Source organism: Zosterops lateralis (genome assembly GCF_965231275.1).
Source record: "Zosterops lateralis genome assembly, chromosome: 13".
NCBI lineage: Eukaryota > Metazoa > Chordata > Aves > Passeriformes > Zosteropidae > Zosterops > Zosterops lateralis.
Window position 1 is genome coordinate 6932402 of NC_139773.1, and position 22520 is coordinate 6954921.

Consider the following 22520-nt stretch of genomic DNA (forward strand, 5'->3'; position numbering starts at 1 on the left):
CCTATATGAAGATATATGGCTGTATTTGAAACTGAATTTTTTCAATAAAAAGATGAATCATCAAAATCTTTAACTACATAAATGTCAAACTGTCCACATTATCACTCCAAAAACATCTCCCAATCGAAGGCTGAGATAAAAGGTACTGCTGCTCTTTCTTCCCCCAGAGTATTCCTCCTTATTTTTAAGTGCTCACCAGCATAGTGCTTGTGAAGATCTATGAGGACTTGGGGTCTAAGTCAAACAAGTTAACAGAGAAGTGTAAGTGTGTTATCCACCTTGATGGGAATTTAAGAGGCATTCAGTTTCACGGGGTGAGTATCAGCCAGATAAGAGCAGATTAAAGAACTAATGTGAAGGAACTCATCTGTACTTGTGAACTGTACTGCAATCCTACAGTCACTGTGTAATACTTAAAAGTTGTAAGCTGGAGCCCAGATGAAGTTAATGGAGCCAGGGGCATATTCATATTAAGCTGAGTAATTTCTCAGTGTAATCATTAATTCTACTAATGGATTTGCAAGCATTAGAGAAAAGGGGCTCAATGCACATTAGACTAACCAGTCAAGCCAAGTGACTGGCTTATAAAAATGTATTTCTCAGTAGGTACTGATATTAAATATGTACTACAATAAAGTGAAATTGGTGAAAAAAAACACACTTCATTTGTAAGAGCAGAAGATTGTACTCCCTCCACTGACTAAAACACTCTCTGCTCCTGTATTTGAGATAGTGAGGCATGAATCTTTAAAGATAATGAGTTGCCTGTTATTGAATGAAATGAGAAGTGCCAAAGTACAGCCAAGACTATTTCAGTCACTGCAGCCAAGGCTGCCCTTGAGCTTCACATTCTCCAGCAGCTCCTCCTTGCTGGTGAAAACAAGGTCTAGAACAGCACCTCTCCTCACTGGCACCACTATCAACTGGAGAAGGGAGTTACCATCAACACATTCCAGGAACCTGGATTGCTTACACTCTGCTGTCTTGTCCCTCCAAATGATGTCAGGGTGGTTGAAAATCCCCAAGAGGACCAGGGCTTGTGAGCAAGAGGCTCCTCCCATTGTCTGTAAAGGGCCTCATCCTTTCAGCCTTCCTAGCTGGGTAGCCTCCACTCTAATATCACCTGTCCCTGCCCTCCCTTTAATCCTGACGCTGTAGGTTCTCCATCAGCTTCTTACCCATCCCCAGACAGAGCTCTGTGCACTCTATGGACCTACCAAAACAACATTTCTGAGAGACTCTGGGTCATTTATGATTATTACTTGATTAGGCTTAAGACACCTTGCACACCAAAGGGACATTGAATCGTTTTTAAATTCTCTCTTTAAAGTAATGGTTCATTTCCTAAATAAATGCTGCCCTGTAAGAACCATCAGGAAGAGAAAACCACCTCCTCATCACAGGGTGGAAGTCCAGGTGCAGTCCAGGTGCATTTACTGATATAAATACAGTAACTAAGATGCAAACAGCAATGGTGTGTCATTGAGCAGGGAACTGATCAGCCGAATAGTAAGAAGTGAAATGTCCTCCTTGCACTTTCCTCTCAAGGCAGCAATCAGCTCTTATACCTCTTCCATGCGTTCAATCAGCCGGTCCAGCTCACCAATCCTCTGGTCTTTCTCCTGTATGCTTGTTTCTGTAATCTGCATCTTCTTATTTGCCTCTTCAATAGCCTTCAGAAGCCGATTTGTTTCCTCCTACAAACAAGAACATTCACAGTCACATTAGCATCTAATATATTAATGAGGAATATTTCTTCTTCTTTTTGGCTACAGGGCAAGGCTAATAGCTCTTAAAGAGCTCAAAGCTTTTCACTACACCTGCTTAGAAATCTGGAAGAATTATGACCCTAAAAGTGAATTATATAGAGCAAAAGATTGGGGGTACTTTTAAATACACAGGTATTAGTAAAGCATCATTAAAACAATCCAAGAGAAACTTTTACCCATTTCTTAGATAGCTGATTTCCCTTCCCTTTCCCTGAGGATGCTGTTAAATAAAATATGCTGTTGCAAAAGACAGCTTTCTAAACACCATAGTCAGCCATATTTAGCTTTGTACTTTCCTTACATGTAAAGCGATATGAATAAAAAGGAGCATCTATCTTCAATATCTGACTCTATTATTTTTTAAAATGCAACAATGGACTGCTCATAGAAAGGTTTAACTTGGGGATGGAGGGAAATTGGGGGACAGGAGAGTTCTTGTTCCAGTAGCATCCAGTGAAGTTGTTCCCTTTCTCCTTTTTAAACTGTCACTTAAAATTGGACATTGTATTTTCCTTTTTTAGAGGATCAGAAGTCATAAAAACCTACTTACCCTGTTTCAGATTCTGAAATCTAGATTATCATTGACATTACAATGTTTGAACCCATATTTTTCTCAGTCCTACAACCCCAAAAATTTGGAAAGCTTAGTAACTATAGTATGACTAATTGCAGAGACAGAAGTGAAGGATCACGCATAACTGCAAAGTGTCAAGTGATTGAGAAATGACACCCAAGCTAAACACTGCTCTTACAGACTGGCTGTACATACCAGGAGCATTTCTTTCTCAGCCTTGTGTTTCTGTTCCTCTTCTCGCATTTTTTCCTCATACTGACTATACAGCTTTCTGGTCATCTCTCTCATGACTTCAGCATTGGCTTCCTGTGCTGATTCCACCTGTGAGAGAGGAAGGTTCCCCCATCAGTAAGTACAGTATTGCTGGCAGCAGGAGAAAGAGAGTTCACAGGATGAGAAAATAAGAGTTTGAATTTAAGCTTCCCCTTGTTAATCTGACTTTGCAAAAGTAGATTTCCATTTGCATCAAGACCATTTACAGCATTTTGCCAGTATTCACATAACTTGAATCTGTAGAAGTTATTGTTCCATCAAGTTCCATGTTGTCTGAATTTAGCTCATTTGGTCATTGCTTATCTGAGATCAGGCGATGCCTCTTTGCTGAGCCCTTCCAGAACAGCCTCCAAGTCACTTGGTTTGTTTCCCCATTGAAACAACACTGTCTCCCTCCACTCTACTGAAGCACAGACTAGAGATGGACTAGACTCAACTCCTGTTCCTAAATGACCATCAACACTCAAAGCAATACTTTATTGCAGAACCCTCCCTACTCCCTCTTGGTTTTTCACATTATGCTCTTTGTGTAGACATAAGAACTGGGGTAACCATGCAGCAAAGCAATCAAACTGAAAATTGAATTTCTCAGATGTGTGGAAGGGTTAATTTTTAACAATAGAACCAGAAACTTTACTAGAGCTACAGGGAAGAGGGCAGAATGGTCATTCAGAGACAGGATTTCCTGCTGTTGGCTGAAAACAGACTGAACCACACCCTCAGTAATTAAACACCAGATAGGATATTCACAGCTTAGGCCCATCTCCTATGTAAACCACAATGAAAGTGAAGTAAAACAGCTAGTACAGGATTTAGTTCTGTTCCTAGAGATGCTGTGAATCAGCCAAGGTTATAGTGAAATGCTGTGAGTGCTACAAAAGTGACAGGAAGAGGAGGAATAAAATGTTCCATGCTCATCACCGCACATAACACAGCTACAAAATACAGAGTTCTGATGATTAAGGTTTTGGGTTGGATTTTTTTTTTTTTTTTTTTTTTTTTTTTTTTTTTTTTTTTTTTTTTTCTATTTAAAGGACCAAAAGGTTTAGTAAACCCTTGGGTTCACCTTGCATGATAGAAACAAGCTTGTTTAGTACCCTGGAGAAAAACAACAGTGTGTTTCATTCTTTGAAAAGGGATGAGCCCTGTAGGACTCCACTTGTAGTACAACTGTCCCCTTTGTCATCTCACCTAGGCCAGCCCTGGAGCACAGGTAGTGACCTGCACTTTATGAGAGGGCATGGAATTAAATGAACCTTTCACATTTCAGGAAGCCTGAAAGAATTGTATCATTTAGAGAAAACCAGTTATTAAACCCCAGATTCCTTAAGATACACTGAACTGGAACAGGATCTGTGGCCTTTTATCTCCATCATTCCGTTCCTTATACCTTGAGCAATGAGGACAGTAAAAACAAGCATTAAAAAGTGGATGTATCAGGGCATCTGTTATAATGCATTTAAGAAACATCTCCACTCCAAGCTATTACAGATTTATGAATAACCAAAGCTCCTTAATGAGCCCTTCAGGTGTGTTCTCCACCCAGAATGTAATCATGGTACACAGTAGTTACTGCTTTTCAACACTAACCTCCCAGATCCCACACCATCCTCTTACATGCACTCCTAGAATTAATTCCCAGATGTCTTGGCACCTTTTGAGACACAATTTTATATTCAACTATCAAAAACAGTAATGAGGTATATTATTCACTAACTTGGTACTAAAACTGAAAGTGTGAGGGCAGAATTTACACTTCTGCTATGTAAATGCAGGGCATGTATTCTGCAGAGCTTGACATGCTTGAAGATAAACAAATCCTTATGCATTCAGTTGAACTGAGACTTAAGCTGCAGTTCCCTGCTCTTAGAAGTACACATACCTTTCCCTGGCTTGCTGGGGCATGTCTTTAACATTATAGTGAAGCCCAAATTTCTGTTTTAAAATCTTAATTGCATCACCTTTGCTTCTGTTACTTGGTTTTTCCCTCTTTTTATTTCCTGCTGACAACAGCAGGTGTAAAATACAGCTACTTTTATGGCTTGTAGGGCTTCACTGTGAGAGGAAAGCAGAACACGAAATGCACTTATGTTTTCTTGCTTAACCATTCATTATTAAGCATGAGTGCTAGTCACCAGCTAAACAGCCAGACAGAAACACCTTCTCTGACAAAATTAAACATGAATATAGCTGCAGTCACCTTAATTTCAGAAACTTTACCAAAAATAACAACAGATTTTTCAGAATTTGAAAAATGCTGATTTAATACTGTATTCAAACTGGTCTACTTGGAGCAATTTTAAGAGGCAAAGTTTCTGGGCTGGGGAGGAGTAGGGGGTGTTGTTTGTTTTATTTGTGGTTTTTTGTGGGCTCTTTTTTTTGAGATTAAAGGAATACATTTGCCTGATGAGGGGAGAACATGGTCAAGCTTTCTGTCATATTAACCTTGCAGTTTGTGTTTTATTCCCTAGCAGTTCTCTGAAAGAAATGGCTTAATTCTCTTTTGAAGATGCCTGCTCTTACCTGCTGACCACATGCTCATAAGACTTAACAGACTACCTATTAAAAGTGGTGCAATACTTAAGAAGCTTAACACCAAGAAATTCACGTAGCAATGTGTAGAGTTGTAATATTCCTTCAATTAATAGGAATGGACGCTAATAACCATTTAATGGTTTGAATTTTCACCTGTCATCATCTCAGACTCTAATGTTGCATCCCTTGTTATAGGAAGACCGCCTGTCGCCAGCTGAGATTCTGTTATTAAACCAGTATTGATTCACAGGAATTAGTGAGCTCGAGGGCACGACAAGGGCATGAAGAATGAAAAACCCTTTACGGATAAGGCCAAGGAATTCATTTAACATCCACCTAATGCCCCTACTGTGCAGTATTTTTAGGGGAGTTTATATACCACACCTTTAACTTCAGTAACTGATTTTCAATTTGTGCCGTTTCCAGTTGCTTTTGCTTCTCTCTCAGCTTTTCCATAGATTGCTCGTGTGTATGTTTTAAATTCCTTATTTGTTCCCTTATGTCAGTGTTCTCCAATGTAACATCCACCAGAGTTTTCTAGAAGAGAGAGGCAAAGCACATATTAAAAATCATAAATAATTTGATGAATTAATATAGGCAAGAACTTATGAAACAGACAGCACATTTAAAGAGCTTCCTGACATAATAATGCGGTGTGAACAGTTTTGCAAGTTTTAACATCTAAAATTATGGCTTTTGTTGTTGCTAGAAGGTATTTCTGTGAGGAGTATATTCAGTGAAATTAAGTCCTGGAACACTATTTAAAAAAACCAAAAACACATGGATACATTTCAGTATGAATAATCTTCCCTCCTCTCTGAGGGCCATGCTGTACATACAAAATGCAGTGGACTGAAAACAAGAAAGTAATGTAAAAGAATGTAACATTCTTGTTACATACAAGAAAGCAGGGACATTGTTTGGCTCAGATACATGGGAATTCGGAAGTCTTTAAAACAGAAAACTCATTCCCACCTTGCCCCTCTCCCTGCATTTCACAGGTATGTAAAATCTCACAAGTGTCTGGCATCCAAACATGCCACTTCCTTTCCAACTGAAGGCAGAACGAAGTCAGGAGATGCCCCATTTTGCACTATACAGACCAAATCACATTTTCACCTTAGATCCTTCATAGAGACATGACTTGTGGTATTAGTCTGCTGCATATCAATATTTCTTTATATCTCTTTAGTGTACACTATTTTTAATGGTTTTTTAAAAATAGAGGAACTTCTGGAACATTTTTGTTTGTTTCCTAAATTAGGTGCTTTAGATATCCAAGACAGTACTTTATAGTGTTGCTTAGTGTTAGAACCTGTATCTGTCATCCGTGTTAGAAAAGGCAGCTGTGAGCTGGGAAGCAGCTATGAAGATGTACCTGCAAGTCTATTGATGCTGATGTCAGGGAGCTGTTCATTTCGCTAAAGCTATCTAAGGCTGCAGCCTGCACTCGCACATGATTCTCTAAGGACTCCTGATGAGCATTTGTCACCTGAGCAGGGGAAAAAGAAAAAAAAAAAAAAAAAAGTTTTATATAGAATAATGATCAAGTTTACCTATTCTTTCCAAGGGAGCTACAGAAGAGAAAGATGCCAAGGTCGTTTTCACAGTACTAGGATGTTTTCAATATACAGGCCTCAAAGTATATTCTTACAAACAAACAAACAAATAAACCTTAAAATCCAAATAATCTAGCAGAAATAAGGCATGAGAATATAAGTCTATTGTTAGTCTGCAATCACTGTATAAGCTGTTCTTTTTGAAAGGACAAGAGGACAATTGGCAGCTGTCTGTTCAGAAAGATTATATACATAGAGTGAGCATATTGGAAAAATTCAGAGCAAAAAGCAGAAGAATACAAGAAATAAGGAAATCTAGAACTATGAATTGTAGAAGAGCCTTAATTAAGAATAAACTGACTAATCAGGTACATAAAGAAGCAACATCAAGAAGACGTAAGGATGAAACAGTACAAAGCAGGGAGGGGAAGCCAGAGGACTTTGTTGTGTGAAAATTAGTCATTTTCTGATATGTACACACACATGCTTCAAAACTGAAGGGGGGGAGGGGAGAAAGACACAAAATGACATCATTCAAGAAGAGACCAAAACCCAAACACTGTAAATTATTCTGAATGATTCAATAATAAAGAGGAAAAAGAGTGTTACTAATGGGGCCAGCCCAGCTCACAGTCTTAGATGGACCAGATTTGTTTCTTGATAAAAACAGAAGAACACCAGGGACTGATACAGGGGACAAGTGTGTAGCAACCAAGCCATACACAGATTAGATCAGCATAGGGAGTAGAGGCCAAGTAGTCACTGTTAACCTTCTATAAAAGTGTGCTCATGTAAAACACATGAATGCAGAAATGCTTTGGATGGATTAAGAAAGTTACAAGGTAAGAAATTGTGTGAAGAAGCCCAGGGCAGGATATTGGAAGAGCAAATTTCAAACAAACTTTATGAACAAAAAGTTGTCCTGGAAATTGTTAAGATAAAAGCACAGTGATTGAAAGCTGAAGCAAAGAGTATAGAAGGGATTTTAAACAGAATTCACAAATAGCACAAAAGACAACAGTCATGGAAAACCAAAATCAGCTCCCAAGTAACTAACCAAACAAAAAGTTCACATTATTAGGAAGAACAACACTTGTACTTCCTTTCAGGCAGTCTAGATTTTTTTTTTAAAAAAGGGAAGGATGTCTCCTAACGTGCATTTTCATCAGAAGGAAGCTCCATGAACTGCTGATTTGCTGCAGAACTAGATATTCTGTCAGAACTGGTCAGAAACCCTTAATTAAGGAAGAATTTCTGACTCATGCAGGATTTCTACTGGTCTGACAGAAGTTCTGGAAGTGCAGGATATCATCACTGCTATTCAGTAAAGATCAGCAGCAAAGACAACAAGCTGCACCTGAATCAGCATTTACCACATGCATGCTGGGGGGAGAGTGAGTCTTGTTGGCAGAATTATGACTACTTAACACTTTTTGCAGAAATTCAGTTTTCTCTCTCTCTTTCTTTCAAGGGGGATTTTTTTCCTCTCTTTTTGAGACAGGTTCACAGAATGAAAGTACCCGTTTACAGCAAGTTCTGATTTTTGCACCTAATACAGCATGCAGGGAACTGACAGCCTCCAAATGATGGTGGCAGAAGGGCACAAGTCAAGGTTCCAGTCCCTTGAAGTCAGAATACACTTAATTGCCAAAGCTTCCTCTGAACCAGGGCTGTGAAAATCAATGCTGAATATAAATTCAAAGCAAGTTTTCAGGGGGATTTTTTTGGATCAAACAACTCAGCAGTTTAATATGAGGGCTATTTTTACAGAATGCAACAGCTTTTATTGCTAAAGCAGCATGTCAGAAGAAAGACAGGTCATTGAACGACTATTGAAATATTCCATTAAAAACCAAAAGGTAAGTAATTTTTAGCACTTGAATACTAATGAATATTGCCACTTCTTTTACTTAGTGTTTAAGCAATAGAATCAGTAAAAGAGAGCAGTGTTGAAATTACTTCCAGTTATCAGTTTTTCCTAATTATCAATGTTATTTATTCAATTCACCTGGAAGCTGTTACATCCATCTCCACTAACTACCAATACACACAGGCAATGGTATCGAGATCATCCATTTCTTTCCAAGAATTTCCAGCCAGTTAGTAATTTCACATGCAAAAGCACCCTTGCCCTCCTTTACCTTCCTGGATGGAAAAATAAAGAAAGAAAGGAAACTACAGATGTCACATAAAACAGTGAACTGGAGTGGTTTGGGAGATTAGTTTTGTTCTGCTAAAGCAAAAGAAAAGTTCCTAGGTAACAGTGGGACAGTTATTCCCATATGCTTTCCCTGCAAATGAATGGATACTTACTTTCAGTTCATTTGTAAGCTGCTGTATTTTTCGTTTCATTTCATCATATTCACCATACATCTTCTTTCTTACTTTTTCCAGAGTTGCTCTCACCTGGTGTCAGAAAAATCAAATGCCTTTATCAAAATTTTGGATTATACTGTTTACATAGTAGGGCACGAATTTCTTCTCTAGCCATTGTAACTTTCCAGAATTTCCATTGTTAATCTACCACTGCATAACACCGATTTATTCTCAAAAAAAAAAAAGACAAAAACTTAAATCTCAAGACTTGTTTATATAGGGATGGTACAAATAACTGTCACTATGAGTAATTCTAAACTTCTCTGTACATGCTTAAATACTTCTAAATTAATTTAAATCAATTAATTTCAATTAATTTCAATTAAATATCCATAAGTCATTCTAACCTGATTACTAAGTGAATTAAAATTAATTTGATGATATACTGTTTTATTTCTGAAAAAGAGGCATGGACTTAATATACCTCCATACTTTTGAAAGTGTTTGGTTTCCCCAGGGCATCCTTTGCAGATAAACACTTTTAATTTCAGTCTTTTAGATTTGCATCTAACTAAAAACAAGCTAGCTTACATTTACCAATGCAATTTCAAATCAAAAGAACAGAGAACTCAATTTGATTTCAAGAACTATGGATGCAAATTATTCCTTGCCTTTCTAGGAGGAAAAAAAAAAAAAAAAAAAAAAAAAAAAAAAAAAAAAAAAAAAAAAAAAAAAAAACCCAAGCTGGGTTCCAGTTTGGCTTTACACACCACTGTGATCGTGTCTGCCTACAGCCTACGTAATTCAACCTCTTTTATTTTCCTCCCTTCACCAGTCACAGGCTGATTGCAGATCATTTAGGGCAGTGAGTTTACTGTAGGGTGAGGTGAACTTCAGCAGGGGATGTTCTTAGCAGCTCTGCACAGAATCCCCCCACTGCTCCCCAGAAAGAGGGACACCAAAGCTATGCAAGGAGTGCTCCCTAATCATGGGCTCCCTTTGGGATGAGGAAGAGAGAAGGGAGCTGACTCCTGCCCAGCACCTCAGGAAAACACTGCTCACCCTGTGCCTCCCCATGCACAGGCACACACACCCTCTGCAAGATGCACATTTGACTCCAGCACAGGAAGCTGTCAGCAGCTCTGACACAGCCCATCACTTTTGGTCTATTTGAATCAGCACATACACAGCACAAGCTGAGGACTCTTGTTTAAGACTCTGCTTTTAAAGACAACACTACTCTGGCAGACCAAAGATCACAAAGTAGCAGAGCTGAACACAGACGGAAGAGCAAAAGCCAGCATGTGTCCTCCCACGTCCTTCCTACCTCTTTCTGAAAGTATCAGTACCCTGAATGCACAAGCAAGACATGCAGTTCACCTGGTCTGACATGGCCCTCCACAAGGGACAGACAAGGGCAGGGAGATGGTCGCAGCCCAAGCAATCCCCGGGTACCACAGACAGTGCAGTTTAGGGAGCTGTATGCCAATTCACCCATCTCTCACCCCAGCAGGGAAGAGAAACTACCCAGGCAGGAGAACAGCAGCCAGGGCAGCTTGTGTGCCTTGCCAGCACTGACAGACCCTGCCAGTCCCTAAGCTCAGCTGCTGAGAGTGGTGAACACTGACAAACTGGGAGCACCAAGGGAGAGAAGCAAGTGCTGATAGCCGCAGACCAGGCGGATGTGAGGAGCACACATGATTACAGTGCTTTATCCGGCTCCCTTCACTCAGGGTTCCTTCCTTTTTTATCAACTCAGTTTGGACTTGAATCAGTGACAAGCATGGGCCAACAGCCTCCTGGGTGGTGAAGGTGGATGGAAAACGGTCAGATTATTTGCTCTGAGGTAATTAGGGTGTTACTGCCACAGCCTGGGAGTCAAAGACTGATGGGCAAAGAGATGCTGAGTTTCAAGAATGGAAAAATATCAAGCAGGATGAGAAATGCAGTTTTTGTTTTTCAGGAGATCTTCTGCCAACTGTGATAAATGAGCAGGCACAGAGAAAGTAGTACAAAGACATCCTTATTAGGCTGACTATTTTAAGGCTGCCCCAAAACATACCCAAGTGATTTTACTATGTCACCTAATTTAGAAGCTTTTTCAAAGCTGGGGGGTTTGGGGACAGGGGAAGCAGAGGAAGAGAAAGACTTTATCATTTCAGGTGTCTGCTTACATAGTTTTTTCTATCAGCAAGCACAGTTCTCAGATATAGAGCTTTTTTCCCATCTCAAATACTACCAAGGCCAGCCTCTAGCTTCAGGGTGGGTTCCCAGTTCAAATAGATATTGGGCTAGACATCAGTCATCCCATTATACTCTCACAGCTCTACATGGATATATGGAAAGGGTATTTAACAAATTTTGAGGTGAAAGTATAACTCACTTCTTTAATGTAATTCATCTCCTCTTTCAGCTGATCAGCTGACCAGCCATAAACCACCATTTCTCTCTTATGGTTGTTGTCAGTTCGGTGCACAACACCATACACCATCCCATGAGAGAGCTTCCCTGGAGACATCCCATTTGGCACATGGTAGAGCTCCTATAAATTTAAAAAAAAAAAAAAAAAAAATTAAAAACATCAGTACTAGAACAAGAAAACTTAAATAAAACCACAGTAACTTAGGGCCAGGAGAGAAAGCAATTATAGTGAAAGCACAAATGTAAATACACATGAACACTAACTCCAAAACATTTTGGAGCCAACCTGTCAGCCTTCAGATTTTTGGAAGAACTTCTAATTGATAAGAATACAGAGATGTCTAATTACCACTGCCTTCAATGGAAGTCATGTAGGCACAGCTAGAGACAGCAGGCTGGATTTGTACAAGGAGAGGTAGAGGCATGTAGGAAAAGGTTAACATGGCTTATTTTCATTCACCACCAGATGGTATTTTTCTGCACTCTTGCAGAACAGTCAGGTCTCTAGTTCCCTCTAAACTCTTCAAACCACAGAATTATCCCTTTATTTCCCAAACTCCCTGCTACAGGAAACAAAAATTCACATTCACTCAAAGAACGTAGAAAGTTAAGAAACTGATATTAAAACCTTTTAGGTAATGTTCCTTAAAAGAGAAAATATCTGTTTCTCTTGAAGATAAACAAAGTAGGATTTCAGTTTGCATTTAAAGCTAAGTAAGAACCTCCAAAGCATTCAAACTAATTTCAGGTCTCCATTTCTTTTACAGATGTTGCAGAACTAACATTGGAAGAGCAAAAGCAAAGTTATGAAATAGCATTTATGTGGGTGCTCCGGTGTTATTAAATACTGTAGAAGGATGAACCTTCTAAATCAGGTGTTGCTGTGTAAACAGAGGGTTGCTTTAAAGAGCCGACATTTTTTATTTGAATGATCTGCAGAAATCTGTGAAACATATTCATAATAATTGCATGTCTTGCTTCAAGCCACCCTTCACAGGCTCCTCTTGTTCATCTCATCAATATCCTTAATAAGAAAAATCTTCACGCAAACAGCAGGAACCATTTCCCTCAGCATGTAAATGAATATCCACAAGGTCAGATCACCACCTGACCTGGCTATTCACCTCTCCTCCCTTCTAATCAGCCCAGGGAAACATCCTTCTGTTGCAAGCATCTGAAATGAGTCAGTCCTCAGAACTACTCAATTCTCTTCTTGATTACAAGGAATTTAAACAACTACCTTCAATGGAGACATCCACATTATTACTTTTTTTTTAAGAAAGGGGAAAATATTACTGAATGTGAAATATTTGCAAACTAGGAACCTAAAAATAATCAGTGATTTCTGAATGGAAAGTTAGACTGAAAAGTTTGGAAACACAGCTGTTACTGATAAGCTTTGCACATTGTTTCTGAAAGATCAGTTCTAGAGAAAAATCAGGTATAGATGGTTTTACTGAACTTACTTTCTTATGCTGGATATTCCAGATACAGGTACACTTGAGGACATTTACTACATTAATTTTAGACATTTAACATTAACTTTAGTTTGGGTTTGGTTTCTTTGTTCTAAGCATTATCTAAAATAATCTCTTTGACACCAAACAGAGGCTTAAAGAGATGAAGTTCAGCATCTTATATCCATCTGCAGCTGCATCCTAAAGATCTCCAGGCCTTACCATGATGGTGAAGAGAGGACACCATCTGCAGCCTAAAGCAGCAGCACTCTCAGTTTTTAGGAGTTGCCAACACAACTATGCTGGCAATATAAGAATAAATATTTCTTTAGATAAGGGGCAAATGAACAGGAAAATTTACTTGTATTAAGAAAAAATTGATAGAGACAGACATTTGTTTTATATTGTGTCCTTCCCACATGGCACTGACAGATTTTCCACGACACTGTAAATCCTACACACTCTTCTTTATCACATCATTAATAGTTTAACCATGTTGCTGAAGCTCTGTGTGTGTGTGTGTGCAGGGCTGGGAGAGGGAACAAACACAAAGCAGACACCTGATAAAGAACATTTCAGGCACAGAACAACAAAGCTGTAAGCCTTCATTTGAAAAGAAAGCTTTAAAACCACTTAATGAAGAAAACATTGGGCAACCAGCCCTAACTATACATGATATAATTTTGCACTTTGAACACATTATATGCAAAGCTTCGTATTCTCAAAACGAGATGTTTCATAATTATATATTATTGGGGGTTTTGTTTTGCTGTTTGGATGTGCACAAACAAAAGTCCTACACCTCATATTTAGAAATAGAAAAATACAGAAACCAGATGGGGACATGACTCAAAACTATTTTGTGTTTGTTTGCTTCCAGGGTTGTACAGTTTCTTTCATAGTTCATTGCAGCTCCTCCCCTGCATCTGGAAAAAGGGATTACGCACAAGTTTCCATCTTCCTGATAACAGACTGAATAATCACTTTGATTGTTTAGAGGTTACCAAGGCGCCAGACACTGAATTCATAAATCCATACCCTTTGCCCATGATCACTCATTTTTAATGAGGTGAACAGCTGAATACCAGCAGTACCAAGGTCCTTTGTGCCTCTGAAACATTAGCAGAATTGTCTAAAGTGTGTTTGCAGAGTTCTGGCATAGAAATTCTGACCAAGTTCCGTATTTTTAGAATATTATGAACACACTCCTAAGGAATGCTTTGAAGGATTTCCCACTCCCCCTTCCCCTCCCCTGAAAGACCTACGAATGCAGACCAATGGGTTTGCAGCTGGAGAATCACCCATGGCACTTACATATGTATTTCAGAGATGAACAGACTTAAATTTACATTATAATGGACAGTACATGCAGGATTAGGTGCACACAAAGGCAGACTGGTTACACGCCTCTTGCAACAACGCTAAACTTGCCTGTTATCTGTATTTGCACAAGCCTCCTAAAATGCCTTTGTTATTTCTCTTCCAGAAGATTAAGACTTTCCATCATCTGTTGACTGTTCCAGTTCGATGTGCTACTTAAAATACAGGATATTGTTTCTAACTTCTCCTTATTCTTCCATCCTATCAGAATCCCCAGACAAGTGCCTGTTAAAATTCCAGTTCTCGCTTGTTTTAAAGATGTGTGAGCCAACAGCTACACAAGTAACTATTCTCGTGTTTCCTTAACCTTTGTCTTGTCTTTCATTGCTATGAAAGCTCGAATCCAGCCACGCTTATCTTCTACTCACCCTTTTCTGTTTAGTAACTCTTAATTTCCTCTCAGTGACCACTAGTTTCGGGGGTTCTGTATAAATAGCCAAAAAAGGGCTCACCTGATGCAGTCTTCTCTTAGGAGAAAGGTTACAATCAGAAAACTCCTCCGAATGCAGGGTTGAAGTGGTTGCTTTCCTTGTTGACTACTTTTTCAATACTGCTTTGCCTCTAAAGGAGGCCTTGCTGAATAGCTCAGTTCTCAAATATCTCCACAGAACTGCAGCACTAAGCCTGCACTGAGCACACTTCCGCCAGTTTGCCTCCTCTCAAACTACTTCCACCCACCTTTGTCTATTTTTCTCCCTTCACTGTTTTTTCCATTTCTGCCTTGTACTCTGTTCTTCCTCTGACACATCCTCTCTCCCATGCTTCCTCTTTCACAAATCCTGGCTCTTCCACATCCTCAAGAATTACAGAACAGTTTTTTAAAGTCAAATACTTTCCATTATTTTCCTCTATGTCCCATTCATACCCACTCTCAGAACTCAGATATTTTTCCAGGCTGGTCCTCAATGGTCCCCACTCTTATCTACAGTGAGGCATCTCAGTGAAGATAACAGCATAAGTGAATACGTGCAAGAATTTAGGAGCAAGTAAATACTGTAAAGCTAACCAGAATAGTGCTTTAAGATGGAGGGGTTCGTTAGATTAATCAACCATTGCTGTTTAAGGTCAAAATATCAGCCAAATCCCTTCTAATGTGAGCTAAGGATCTGAAAAGACAGAGTTAGCTTAATCAGTTTGTGAATATTTCTTGGTACCTATAGTCACTTCTATAAGAGGCCAAGGTGACAGCAAGACACATTGTGTGGATGCTCACACGTCCTAGATCAGCCTCCAGGAACATGTCCTGTCTGTGCTGCAGCAACAGCCAGCTGTGCTTGGCGTGATCATAGAATGTAGCAAAGAAACATTGTGTTTACTTAACTAATAAACATTTAAAACACAAGCCTACACCCTAAGGTTGCAAAAGTCTTGATAATTACCATGCGTCCTGTTTGTGTCTCTGTCCAGGGAGGCAGCACAAGTAGCCTGAAACAGGTGAAGACATTACAAAACCAAAGCCTAAATTAAAGTTTTTAGCTGTTTTTTTCTATGCCCCGTGGTTTTACTTGCATTATGTAAATAACACTGAGGAATGATCTGTTTCCTAATCTACCAGTTTTAGAAATGAAAGTCAGATAGGCTCATATTTTATAATTCTCCCTGTCCCAAAATTGAAAGCAAAAGCACAGAAGATACATCTTTTTTTGAGAAAAAAGGACATCTAATGTAACGCTTAACACAGTTCTGTGGTAAGTATCCCTGTGGCCTTAAAATTTTCCTGATTCATGATCTTCTGTTTATCTACACCATCAAAAAACTTTTAACAAGAATTATATCAGTTAAGCAAGGCTTTATCTTTTCCTTAACAGCCATTCCAGGCGTTTCTAAAATACCCAGTTATCTTTTAGGTGCTCACTAGTTACACAAGGAATAAGAATATTCATGCTGTTACTGAGGTTACTGTTTTCTAGTCAGTAAAATGACACATTTGTAACATTGAGCTCACCAAGAAAAGTTACTGTGCTCTGACAAAAGGTAGCTCTGGTTTTATGTCTTTTCATATTCCTCTACAGCCCGTGAAAATCATGTTACATTTAGGAATGTTTTACATTAAAATAGTATTACAACAGGGAAAATATGCCACACCAGACACGGGTGTTCTTAAATTCATGAAGAATGCAAGAAGCATCCCTGAACATGTCCCAACTTTGAAGCTCCTTGGGTGTTGAATTTAGGTGTCCATCTCAAAAGAGAAGTGCCAGACATTATACAAAGTCATATCTAACCCATGAAATTTGTACACAGAATGCCAGTGTTTACACATTGGGAAACTAAGATACAACAAATACAGCAGTAATGTCAGAAGTCAGTGGAATTCTTTCTGTATTTTTTATGTAGTGCTGGTTTTAAAAAATGTGTTGCTTAATTAGTACCCGGGAAAAATCAAGCGACCAGTGCTGGAGAGAATGAGAAACAGTAACATCACCTGTAGCAGATGAACCACATTTTTTCAGGCACAAGTTCTGCTTTGCTGACAGGAGTGGGCTGGCAGCAGCAGAGAAAATAGGCACTGTCCTAGATTCCATGTGCACCACAGCCCCATGTTCACTGTGCTCATATTCTCAAACCAGGCCTGACACAAGTTTCTGCTTGATTCTCACCATGAGGTACAGTAGGCTTCTTTACAGCCTACTTTTTTTGCTGGGAGGAAAAAAAAAAGTTTGCTATGCTTCTCTATTCTTGCTTAGGAAGTAAAAAGAATTTCACTTCTTAGTTGTGATATTTTTAAAAAAATCAAGAAAATTAAAGTGTTTGAGGATATATGCAGCCAAAGTACCAAATTGAGTTTAAGACTAAACACTGCTCAAACTTGGCTGAAAGCCACAGACAGTAAAGTGACACAAATTTCCAGAGTGATATCTCATTTTCATTCTCTTGTCCAAATAGCCAATTGAAAATGAAACGTCTGACTATACATATCTTCACATTCTGCCCTCAAAAGCTTAGCTGCAGCTTCCAATGACACTTCCAAATTTAACCATGACAGTGAAGAAAGAGACTGATGGATAAAAATAAGCCCAATCCCAAACAGGGACATTACAATTGTCTGGTAGCCCTTTATTATGCAAGACAAGAGAGGCTTTTGCACACAATCTGCCAAGCACAATATTCCTTTGTACTTCATGGTGAAGTAAACACCCTCACACTACTGTCACCCATTGTCTATCATGGACAGAAATAATGGAACAGAATCAGAATAGTTTGTGATTCTCTCTATCTAAAGTACTAACAACTCAAACAACCCAACCAACCGTCCTCTACCTGTGATTCAAGTTCCCTTATGCTTCTTTCAGGGTATCATATCCTAAATATGAGTATAAAACATCCAACCTGACACAAACTCACTCCCCCTTTAGTTTCTGAGATCAGTCTCTAAGTGTACCATCTGCCAACCTTTCACAAAAGGCAGGGAGAGGACATCCTAGTACAGAATTGCCTGCAGCAATTTTTTTGCACCCAGATCCATCACTTCATTTTAATCTCTTACACTAGCTCATTTCTATTTCATGGATGCACAGCAGTAAAAAAGTTAATCTAGAAACTTACTGCACTGATACAGATTGAATAAAATACAGCACAAATATTTCCTGTGAAGTCTGGGCTCTAATGAAAAAGGCTAAGGCAAGGGCTATCAACATAACTGGTAAAGAACCACTGCTGGTCTGACATCAAGCAGCAGAACAAGTTATTGGGAAGATCAGCCCCAGAAAAAGCTGCTGTGCAGTTCATTAGCTGTTTCTGCAACTGAAGCACCTCTTGATGGTACTGAGCCTGAGAGATGCAGAAAAGTAACAAACAGGGAGCCATCACCGTGTCACATTAGGGCAGCTCAAAATCACCTCCTTCTAATGAAAGATTTGAAAGAGGAGATTACAACCAAATGTCACACCATGGTGTATTTATAGTTTTCTGGCATTCCCTCCAACACTGCAAGGTCTTTTCTCTCCTCCCTCAGCAGCAGAGGCAGAGGCTTGTCCTGCCCAAAAGGAGAGCACCTGCAGCCAGGCTCTGGCTGCCTGACTTGGTTGAAACTTCAGCAAAAACTGTGCCATCCCACAGATTCCCTTGCAGTTAGTTTCTGTAAGTCACATTAATGTATTTTAAATACCAAAAGCATTTCTCATGTTCCCATTTTCTTAGGAGTCAGCAATTAAAGTCAGCACAGAACTCTAGATTCCAACAAGAGATCTGATGTTAAATTTGATTCTTGCTGAAGCTGGATTTTTTGACCTTAAATTGTAAAGTGCAAGGTAGAAAACAGAGCAGTTCCCTAATTTCAATTATCTCTATTTCCAAAAAGGGGGCATAGTTGTCACAGGTCAGTGTGAGGATAATCTAACTTTTGTAAAACTTGTTCCCAAAGTGCTTTAAGCAATTTCCTTGACATGAAGTCAGCTGAACATGGGTATCTGATCATTGTTTTTAGATTTTGTTTTTCAGTAAAACTGTGCAGCAAAAGCATCACAGCATGACTAGTCATGAGGCATGTGTGCACTGTAAGTTACTGTATAACTAATTCAAATAAAGCAATTGATTACACAGACAATAAAAATCTACAGGTAATTCATTGCTTTCTAGCTTTAGAGACATGAGGAAAAAACAGCTCATGAGCAGTGATTTTTTTGGAGCTGTTTCCATACAGTATGGCTATACTATCACAGAAACTGTAAAACACAAGTGGTTGGCACAATTCCTCAGTGTTTTTTCATTACTACGAAATTGCCTGAGTAGAGCCCATCTAGCTCCGAAGCCTGACTTTATAAGTCTTTCAATTGTCTAAAAGTACTAAACTTTAGAAATTACTCAGAACATACAATATTCAAATTGGATATGGTGTTTTCTGGTCTCAACTAATAAGGACCCATCTCTTACACATCACTGTTTTGCACATTGAGCCAAATAATGCATTTATTATCTTCATATTCTATCCTTAACATTCTCTGATATAAAGCCCACTTGCCTTTATTTGTATTATGAGGGAAATAAAAGTTCATTAAATACAAGGTCCCACAGAAAAAAAAAAAACCTGGTCATGTAAGAAAGTCACTACAAATTGTCCAACCCTAATCCTTAACAATTCTTTTTCATTATCACATTACTCAGAACCATAAAGTGAGTAAGGCATGAGTAAATATCTATCCTCCTCAAAAACAAACTCAGATTCCTCTTAGGGCAATGGGTCCATAAGCTTAGGCCAGTCTGAGGGTTGCTGCAATCAGATACCAGCTGACAAGACACTGACAGAGAAGCTACTCTGAGTGCTACAACTAAACACCTCTGTACAAAATGAAATATTACTATTTAATGGTGGCCCACATTCAGTTTGCATTAAGGTCTATTTAATCTATTCTGTAAGTAACAATTCTAGATCCTGAAGAACCAATTACTCTGACAGACCAGTGTGTGAAAACCTGAGTGTATAAAAGATTTCAGGACAAAAAACAGCTGATAAGGAATCCTTATCTTGAGCATTTTTCTTTGCATTCCTTAGAATGTTTGTCTTTCTCAGTAATTTTGCAGCTATTTTTGCCTTTAAGTATCACTAAGAAATTATTTTAGTAAATCCTATTGCTTTTCTTCCTATTGTCATACTGCTATTCAGACATTAAGTCTGGCAAACCTCACCAACTTGTTTGATTTTGGTTTATCAAAGTATAAATGTGGTAAAGTTGTGGAGCCTGTCCAACTTCCCTTTTTAGTCTTCATCCTTAAGACTAAAACATCATCTCTTGAAGTGAAACAGCTCTAATAGAACAAGTGCTGGACCAAAGCAGATAATTTTTTTTTTTCTGTGTGCACACTACTCACTTCTGCAAAACAAATGCCCTTCTGAACCCTTCTAAGCACATGACCTTCAAAATTCCTTTCACTTCAGAACAATCTTGAATTCTTTAATTTCTTATTTGTACATCACCCTTTACAAAAATTAGCTGACACACATAAACATCAAGGTCCCCAGGACACCAACTACATTAATGCTCAAATATTGCACACTGTTAGGCCTACATGAAATATAAAACCCTTTTAGGATTAAAAGGATCCTGATCAAGATACTGTTTAATACAGGACCCTGCTCCTAGTAACAGTTTCTTGCTCTTCGATACATAAATATGAAATAATGAAGTCTTAAAGGTACCTCGTTCACAAATCACCTACAGTCTCTGTTGCTCCTTTACCACTCTCCTATTTTACATGCAGTTTTGCCATCACTAACTGCAAGACTCAAAGCTCACTCCCAGCTTGATGACCTTCCACATGTTCTTAAATCTTCTAACAGACTGGCCTTTGGGCTGCCAAAACAACAAATATCAACATCTGTGTAGGGAAATGTTTACTTCTTATTTATAGAGAATTTAACTTTGATTCTTAAAACTTACACTTTTCTTTCTCTCAGTTTCCTTTGGTCCCTGTTCAGGCTGTGACACTTCATCCGGCGGCACTGTTAAGCGTAGCCTACACACATTCATCTGAAAGAAGAACAAGATTTAGGTGTTACAAAAATGATTTTAGTAATTTGCTGTACAGAATGAACTGTACCGAGAGTCAACTTTGAACTTACTATTTTCTGTTTACTACCACACAGATGACAAAATATTATTTTTAAAGGTTAAAAGGGTTTTTAGATGGCAAAAAATAATTCAAGGGCATGCCCATAATTACATACCTGAAATAGCAAAAATCCATTTCAATCAACAAATTGTTCTTAGGTAGGCATAAACGACATTGAGAGCTGAGGTAACAGAACAATGAACATAATTTTCTACTTTCTGCATTTTGTTTGCTGGTTTGGTATACTTTTATTCTTCAAAAGGGATTATTTAGAAACACAGAGCATATTTTAGGGTAAATGCTTCTTTTCTGCTCAGTGTGTACTATTAAAATCTGATACATAGAAATGATTTCTAAAGCTTCAAATACTTCAGAAAAAAGTTAAGAGGTGCTGTTTCCTAAATGATTTTAGAACAGCCATTCTCTTGGCAGAAGGCATGATACCTTTCTGTCCCCAGCTGCAGTTTGCCTTGCTTTAGGCTGAGACATCTTTGCTTTAATGGTGTTTTCCAAGCAATACATTTCATATAAGAAACTTGCTTAAAACATTCAGTCTTAGTCCTATTCATGAGACATTTTTGTGGAAAACGACTCCAAGTCCTAAGCAGAGCATAGCAAATGATGAAATGAAAAATGTGGCTGTCCAAATTCAAAGCTGCACAACACCTTCCTGTAAAATCCCAGCTGTCTGCTGGCAACAAAGGGAGCTCTTAAAGCTCTTCCTTAAAACCTCTGAAGTATCTCTTTCATGATCACTGAGGGCCATCATCACTGTTCTACAGCCCAGCATCTCATCTGATCCAGATCTCTCCAGTTCGTCCTGAAGTCATGCTGAGTGTGTGTCTCTCTCTCACACCGACATTCCCACGGCACTTTTCCCAGCTAACAGCTCATGTCTTGGTCATTACAGCACCTCCTTTCGCCTTGAAAATGGCAATAATGTTCTGCTCATTGCATTCAGAGCACTGCAGCAAAGCCCTTCCCATACACTCAAATGTTACCAATTTACAATTAATTTCTCCCAACTGTCTTTCAAATAATTTAAGCTGCCTTGACTGCATTTTCAAGCCTCTTTACAATACAACTTCCTCTTAGACCACTATTCAGCAGCACAACAAGGATCCCTATTTTCCGTTCCCAGACGTTCTTTTTCAATGTTTCAAGCAGGCTTTAACTTTTTCTTCTTCCCAAGCAAAAATAAATGGAAGAGCTATCTGCAACTTCACTATTTTTCTTCTGGCATTTCTTTAAATCTGTTGAGAGGACAAATCAATAGGATTTAGACTACTGTTGTCAACTGTATTTTAGAAATGTTATGTACTGCCTTCCATCTTCCTCTCAGTTTGGTCTTTCAGGTCTGCAAGGCCAGTTAGAAACAGTGTCCTGAGACAGATAGTTTTTACAAACTATGTGAGATGTATCTGTATTATAAAGAATAAGAAGGGAAAAAAAGCCTATTAAAGTTCAAGGTGAAATAAAACCTATTCTGTAGACATATCTGTGAAAGCAATGTTTTGTGCAGTGGCCTCCTCCCCATTAATTTATGATTCATCCATATACTAGAAAATCTAGAACAAGAAGCCACAAAGTGACATAAAGCCCCCAAAACTTAAAAGCAGTTTATGCTTTCATATTTGCTAAAGAATGAAAGAACAATGAAATTCATTTTAAAATTATGAAATTTGGT

At 38.6% G+C, this 22520-nt stretch overlaps 1 protein-coding gene across 4 annotated transcripts in view; it reads right to left on the reverse strand.

Annotated features, from left to right (window-relative positions):
* MYZAP (myocardial zonula adherens protein) overlaps window positions 1-22520 on the reverse strand; it is a 55713-nt gene that overhangs the window by 16769 nt on the left and 16424 nt on the right. For all 4 annotated transcript variants that reach the window (XM_083871035.1, XM_083871036.1, XM_083871038.1 and 1 more), the window contains exons 2-8: window positions 20662-20751; window positions 11410-11568; window positions 9024-9116; window positions 6530-6643; window positions 5536-5688; window positions 2539-2664; window positions 1569-1697 (exon numbers count right to left, since the gene is read on the reverse strand). In XM_083871035.1, coding sequence (XP_083727161.1) covers window positions 1569-1697; window positions 2539-2664; window positions 5536-5688; window positions 6530-6643; window positions 9024-9116; window positions 11410-11568; window positions 20662-20751 — 864 coding nt within the window. The remainder of the gene's footprint in view (window positions 1-1568; window positions 1698-2538; window positions 2665-5535; window positions 5689-6529; window positions 6644-9023; window positions 9117-11409; window positions 11569-20661; window positions 20752-22520) is intronic.